The 7701-nt window shown below is 40.5% G+C and overlaps 1 protein-coding gene across 1 annotated transcript; it reads left to right on the top strand.

Annotated features, from left to right (window-relative positions):
- The first annotated feature begins 419 nt into the window (after positions 1–419).
- Positions 420–1298, top strand: LOC126018563 (mas-related G-protein coupled receptor member X2-like). Its single transcript, XM_049780680.1, has one exon. It carries the CDS (start codon positions 420–422, stop codon positions 1296–1298), a length of 879 nt encoding a protein of 292 aa, XP_049636637.1.
- Positions 1299–7701: the final 6403 nt, after the last annotated feature.

The raw sequence follows: 7701 nt of genomic DNA, 5'->3' as shown, positions 1-7701 counted from the left end.
TTTCTCTACATGACCCTTAAGACATAGTATAGCCTACATCAGTGAACAAGAATACTGGTGCCATATAATTTTTCTATGTGAGTGAGAATTATTTTGTAGTAGAGTGCCCACAGGTTGTAGAGACCAAGAAAACTGAATTTTTTGTGATTGTATCTAGATTTCCAGGCATCAAAATTGTGTAATCTTTTGTTAACTTAATTCCTAAAAGCCTCTGGGTATCTCCTGCACAAGACAGGGAGAGTAATTCCAGAGATCTGGGTGGCTATGAGAATCAATGAAAATAAATCAGGTACTCAGGCCTTGCTTATGTTCCTAGGAGGACCTGAGGAAGATTTCTGAGCATGGATCCAACTACTGCAACCTTGAGAACTTATACCACATGCATGAATGAAACTGAACAAGATGTCTCTTCATCTGACATGGGAATCCTGATTCTGAACTTATTTATCATTGTTATTGCCCTGATTGGTCTGGCAGGTAATTTTGTTGTGCTCTGGCTTGTGGCCTTCCACATGCAGAAGAAAACGTCTTTCCATGTCTACATCTTCAACCTGGCTAGCGCTGATTTCCTCTTTCTTTGCTTCAGGATTATAATATCCCTAAACAAACTCACTACCTTAAACTTTTCGGGTATTTTTCAAGTTCTATTGAACTGCACATACATTACAGCCCTGAGCATTCTCAGTGCCATCAGCATAGAGCGCTACATATCTGTACTATTTCCCATCTGGTACCACTGCCGCCGCCCAAGAGGCATATCAGTTATTGTATGTTCTCTGCTCTGGTCCCTCTCACTGCTGCTGAGTGTCCTGGAAGGGAACTATTGTGTCTTCTTCGGTGATAATTGGGACTTTTATTCGTGCCAAGTACTTGATTTCATCACTGCCTCATGGCTGATTTTCTCATGTGTGCTTCTGTTTGGATCCAGCCTGGCCCTGCTAGTGAGAGTGCTCTGTTTCTCCCAGCGAATGAAGCTGACCAGGCTGTATGTGACTATTGGGCTCACAGTGTTGGTCTTCCTCCTCTGTGGCCTGCCCTTTGGTATATACTGGTTTCTCTTATTTTGGATTCATGATGAGTTTTCCTTATTTGGTGTTCAAGTTGTCTCTTTCCTCTCCTGTATCAACAGTTTTGCTAACCCCTTTGTTTATTTCTTCGTTGGCTCCTTTAGGCAGAAAAGGCAGCAGGCCCTCAAGCAGGTTCTGCAGAGGGCTCTAGAGGACAGTCCTTACATGAATGACAGTATGAGCAACCCTACTCAGGAGCCTCTGCAGCTGGAGAGAAGACAGATGTGCTGATTTAGAATCTTTGTTTCAGTCTATACCTGAAGCTTTGACAGTCTTAATCCCTAATAGTTTGGGTGATTTTTTCTTAACTTTTCTCATCATCAAAGTCCCTAATATTATCACAATAATTATCCTACTGAGAATAAATTTATATCCTTTATTAGCAAACATTTAATTTTAGAATATGTATAAGTGTATAACACATACTACCCAATTGTGCACACCTGGGTTCATAGAACAAAGAACAGAGAAGTTTTTGTCTTGTTGTTTCTTTAAAAATAAAACTTTTTAGAGCTGTAACCATGCCTCCAAACACAATCACCATATTCAAACCGGACCAGTTCCATAGACTCACTCTTTTCTTGAACAAGATGTAAACTGGGCCCATGAGAGATCATGTGTACACCAGCCCATGCAATAGAAAACTGGCCATCTGGGGAAGAGAGGTAGGCCAAACCCTACCCTGCCAAAGCCATCCCTGCTGTTTCCATAACCCATAATTACCAATTTCCCAATGGCCTTACTTCATCACTGACTCTTTATGATTTCCTTCAAGGACATCAATCTGACTATATTCCAGGTGTGACAATTTGGGGGCTGATATCACCAGGGATTTTTGGAGCAACTGTGGGCACCCTCTCCCCATATCTTTCTTTTTTTAGGAGCCCTGGCAGCTTGGTACATGCCCCTAAAATTTGTAGTATCAGTAATAGTGCTGTGAATCTCTGGACAACTTCATTTGTTTAATGCTGCCATCCTTATAGGAAAATGGCAATTTAACAGAATAGACAGCTAGCAACAAGAGCTTACTAAACCTTCTGCCATTATATTAATGATTTCATTAGAGATACAATAATTTTCACAAATGTACTTGTTACTGTACTTTGTTCTTTCTTTTTTTTTTAGCTTACTTCACTTCCATTGTTTTTAATAACTTTGCTTTCACTTGTCTGGAAACAAATGTATTATGATCAATTATATCTGAACTATATGATGCATTTTCTTTAAATAAACATTTTATAAATAATATCTTTACTTAAGCACCATGACTACAAACATGATTGTAGTTGGTTTTCAGTCATAAACAGGATACCCCCCCACCAGTGCAACATTCCCACCAACAATGCCCTCCTCCTTCACCCTCAGCCCCTGTCTGTATTTGATACATTCTACTTCTCTCACTTATTACCACTGTCATGATAGTTGTCAGTGTAGTTATTTCTCTAACTGTACCCAGCACTCTTTGTGGTTAGCTTCCTATCATGAGCCGGTCTTTCCAGCCCTCATCTATATTGTCTCTGAGTATTAGTACAATATCTTTTATTTTTCTTAAAACCCAGAGATAAGTGAGACTATTCTGCGTCTATCTCTCTCCCTCTTACTTATTTCACTAATCATAATAGTTTCTATGTCCATTCATGTAAGGAAAATTTCATGACTTCATCTCTCCTGATGGCTGCATAATATTTCATTGTGTATGTGTACCACAGTTTCTTTAGCCATTCATCTGTTAAAGGACATCTTGGTTGTTTCCACATCTCCCCACCAACAGCCTTACCTCTCCTTCCTTCTGGACTCCAAAGCTATTTTTGGGACCCTGCCCAGGGGGCCAGTTAGATGGGTGCCAGGGAGTTTAAAAGGGACCCCAGGCTTTCCCCATCTGCACAAATTAGACTCTCTTGGGGAAGGCAACTTTCCTTCCCACCATGACCATTCTCAAACCTCGTAGGGGCTAGGGCCCCAGCATGTAAAGTATAGATAGTTTAATAGAATATCATAGGGTTTCATCTATGTTTACAATGTACAGAATGTCTATGTTGTATACTTTCCTTCCCCCATTGGCTCATCACTTTACAAGCTTATTTCTAGTCCTTTACTCTCACCTCCACTGCCTATTACCCCACATTTCACCATTTTTACCCTCAGTTCTTCACTCCTCGTGAAGCAGATCATTATTCTCACTGAAGCCAGCTGCCAGCCAGCTCCCAAAGTGAAAAAATGGACTCTCAGCCTGAGAAGAAACCAATACTACTATTAATCTACTTTCAGTGGTCTCCTATCCTCCACCTTCCTTCACTGTGTACCAGTGCTTACTACCATACTCCATTTCTGAGAATGGACATTTCCTGATATGGGACTGCTGGGAGTCGTATGCAGACTCCAGATGACCAAATCACAGACCAAAGTGGTGTCCCGGATTCAACACCCTCCCCCACCAACTATTTCTAAAGACATAAAAAGGAAATGTGTATGTCCTTTGTATATCTTAGTTGTATTCCCTTAATATCTATAGCTCTTTTTGAATATCCTCTTATAAAGTAACAATTTTTCCCGCTGGATTTTTTGTGTGTTTTTTTTTGTTTATTTGTTTTTCCCCATTGGGATCTGTTCAATAAGGAATTCTAGTAAAAGAGTCTGTCTGTTTAGAATTCATGTTAGAACCAAGTTACGAGGAATGTTGGACTTGTTCCCTCTGCCTACATTTGCACCAATACCTTGTGGCATTGTTTCTCTTTTGCATAGGCACATTAAAATGGGAAAATGTTACATATGCAAACAAGTTCTTATGTAATAAAGATGAGAACACAAATTTTGTAATGCAGCTAGGCCTTATATCCCGAACATTGGCATAATGACTTGGCTCAGGCCTCAGACGAATGGACATTACCCATACACCCTTGAACCATGGATACCATCTATGAAAACAACCACAATTGTCTATAACATTACCAGGAAGCAAACCTCTACCAGGGAAGTCCCTACCACTGCTCTGACACTGACTTACTCCAAAGAGTGCTCTCTTAACACCCAGACCACTTAGCAACAGTAACAACTTGCTTGCAGGGCAGGTCTCTACTCATCTAATGGTGAGGTGAAACTAGAAGACGCTCCACATCAGCCTGACTGCATAGTCAGTAGTCAGACCTGCATATTACCAGGTGTGGTACAAATATTCACCAGAGAGAGAGAGAGAGAGAGAGAGAGAGAGAGAGAGAGAGAGAGAGAGAGAGAGAGAGAGAGAGAGAGAGAGAGAGAGAGAGAGAGAGAGAGAGAGAGAGAGAGAGAGAGAGAGAGAGAGGAGAGAGAGAGAGAGAGAGAGAGAGAGAGAGAGAGAGAGAGAGGGAGGGAGGGAGAGAGAGAGAGAGAGAGAGAGAGAGAGAGAATTTATCTAAAGCAGCTTTTATCTATTTTTGTTAAAAAGTTGACATGTTATCTTCATCAGGAGAGATGAAGTCATAAATTTTCCTATACAAGGATGGACATGGAAACTATTATGCGAGTGAAATAAGTCAGAAGGAGAGAGAGACACAGAATAGACTCACTCATCAATGGGTTTTAAGAAAAACAAAAGACATTATTGTAATAATGCCCAGAGATGAGGGCCTGAAAGACCAGCTGACAATATGAAGCTCAGCACAAACAGCGGTGAGTGCAGTTAGAGAAATAACTACACTAACAACTACCATGATAATGTTAATGAGTGAGAGAAGTAAAATGCCTGTCTCAAATACAGACAAGGGATGGGGGAAGAGTGATATGGGGGCATTGGTGATGGGAATGTTGTACTGGTGAAGGGGGGGTGTTCTTTTTATGACTGAAATCCAAATACAATCATCTTTGTAATCACTGTGCTTAAAGATAGTATTTAAAAAATAACAGTCGACATTCCTAGGGTAAATATATTATTAAAACAATTTTATTTTGGTTTTTGAGCCACACTTGGTGAAGCTAGAGATTACTCCTGGCTATGGGCTCAGAATTCGCTCCTGGCTTGGGGGGACCATATGGGACACAGGGGAATCGAACTGCGGTCCATCCTAGGTTAGCCGCTTGCAAAGCAAACACACTAATGCTGCACCACCACTCCGAAACCCAATAATTTATTTTAAATTAAAAAAAAGAGTTGACATGTTGACCAATGAAAAAGAGAGACTGACAGTTACATGTAGGACTTCTTTGCTCTGAAGAGGAATCTGCAAGGATATGGGAATGTTGGTGTTAGAGGGAAGCATATACCAAGTCAGTATCATCTCTTTCTGTAAGGGAATTTCTGGCAAATGACTGTACACAGTTCTGTGAGTAATAAACCTTCAAGTGATGTTTCTCCACATAATGTTATGGCTTTACTTCTATCTCCCAGCCCTTTCTATACCCCACCCAAAATAATCAACTTCTTGCAAGTTGTTGTCATGATGAAACATTTGCTGTCAACTACATTCCTTCTGAGCACCAATGCTATTAAGCAATGTGAGCCTACATAGGGAGAATTTACAACTATTTATAACTAAAGTAAAGTACACCCTCCTTACACATCATGCAAGTGCCTCTATGGACCACCATTTCTGCTTTATCATAATGGTAAAATGTGAGCATTTTACAGCATTTTCCTCCTCCTCCATTTTACAGCATTTTTTACACTGACATAGAATGTAATCAAAGAAACAGCAAACATTTCCAGAGTTTTTTTATTTTTTTGGTTTTGGGGCCATATCCAGAGGCGCTCAGGGGTTACTCCTGACTTTGCATTCAGAAATCACTCCTGGCAGGCTTGAGGGACCATCGGGATGACAGGAATTGAATCCAGGTTGGCCACATGCAAGGTAAATGCCCTACCCACTGTGCTATCATTCCAGTCCCTGACTCCAGAGTCTTATTATCTAGAAGAAAAAGTTTGCTTTCATGTTTTATATACTTTTTAAGTAATGATTATAGTTTAAGTATAACTATATAGTTCTATTTGCTAATTTATTAGTATTAACAGCAGCAATTCTTTCCACAGAAAAATAAAGAAGTTAGGATATAGCAGAGTATTAGGAATGATCAGATTGGAAATTAATTAGTTATTAAAATAATTAATATGCTTGATATCTATTGAGAAAATGCGGGGTCCTGCAAGCCCCCCGGAGGGGCCCGGCCTGCGGGAAGCGGCTGGGAGGCTCTCGGACGTCCGCAACTTTATTTGGCTGGGTCAGAAGAATAACCACACCTGTAACAAATCTGAGAGAGGTTAGTAATAATGACCTCAGGCGATATAACCGGTCTAAGGTAATCTTTATTGGGGTCCAGCATCTCTTATATAGAGGAGGAGAAATGGGCGGTAAAAAGACGGTGTCAATCATACATTTTGGCGCGAAAGCCATGAGACAAAGGCAGTAAATCGTCTTCCAGAGGGGAGGGAGAAGGAGTGACAATTTTACAATCATTCCCAAGTCAGCAGCTTTCAAAGGATTGCCCTATGACCCTAAAGTGGGGTCTGCAGCTCACTTATCCGGAACTATCAGCAGTTTGTAGCCATTAACTCCGGAAAGAAGCTAAAAGGAGTAGCCTAAATCTGGGAATGGTATCGGGGTGTTTACTTTCTCTCTGGCTTCAAAGAGAATATCCTTCAGCTGCAAAATACCTTTCCTGTTAGCTCAAGGACGCACAGCAGAAACTGCACGTAGGCAGCTTTTAGATGAAAAAAGCTGCATAAAGACAGAAGACAGAAAAATTGATCTCTGACAGGACACTGTCTCCAACAAGAAAATAGATAATATAAGCAGAAATATGGACACTGACAGAATAAAGTGGGAGAAAAACATTTGCAATAGAAGTAAAGAACTCCTTTTATGGGTCCATTTGATTTGACACAGTTTTGAAAGAAGTAGTGAATTCATATATATGTTCGTGGACATTCCAAATAAAAGCAAAGAGAGAAAAGACAAAAAATTAGGAATAGTGGAATATATATAAAAAAGAATAGTGGAATATGTGATACCAAAAAATGAATTATAATGTGCAAGCATTATGGGAAGATAAAGGTGTAGGATACATGTAATGAAAATATTGGGAGAACAAAATAAAAAAGAACAGGGCCCAGAGAGATAGTACAGCGGTGTTTGCCTTGCAAATGGCCGATCCAGGACCAAAGGTGGTTGGTTCGAATCCCGGTGTCCCATATGGTCCCCCGTGCCTGCCAGGAGCTATTTCTGAGCAGACAGCCAGGAGTAACCCCTGAGCAATGCCGGGTGTGACCCAAAAACCAAAAAAATAAAAAAGAAAAAAGAACAGATAGAAGACATATTTGTAGTAAAAATGGCTTAGAATTTTTCAAATGAATGTATCCTAATTTGGAAAGGGAATTGGTTACTTCCATCTGTGTTCAGTGCTTACTCCTGGCTCTGCACTCAGGGATCATTCCTAGTGATGCTCAATGAACATAGGTGGTGCTGAGGACTATAACCAGATAGAGTGGAAAGCAACTTTACCTGCTGTGCTTTTTCTCTGTGCCTTGCCTTTTTGTGTGAAACAGAGGATTGAACTTTGTCTCCTACATGCATGGCAAAGACTGCCCTGCAGGATAGATGATAGAGAGCAAAGCTCACCACCAAAATACAACCTCCTCATAACCTGGTTTGCCAGGTTATGAGATATT

Source organism: Suncus etruscus, chromosome 9, assembly GCF_024139225.1.
Source record: "Suncus etruscus isolate mSunEtr1 chromosome 9, mSunEtr1.pri.cur, whole genome shotgun sequence".
Classification (NCBI taxonomy): Eukaryota; Metazoa; Chordata; class Mammalia; order Eulipotyphla; family Soricidae; genus Suncus; species Suncus etruscus.
Note: the sequence above shows the minus strand (reverse complement) of the source record. Positions and strands in the feature narration are given on the sequence as shown.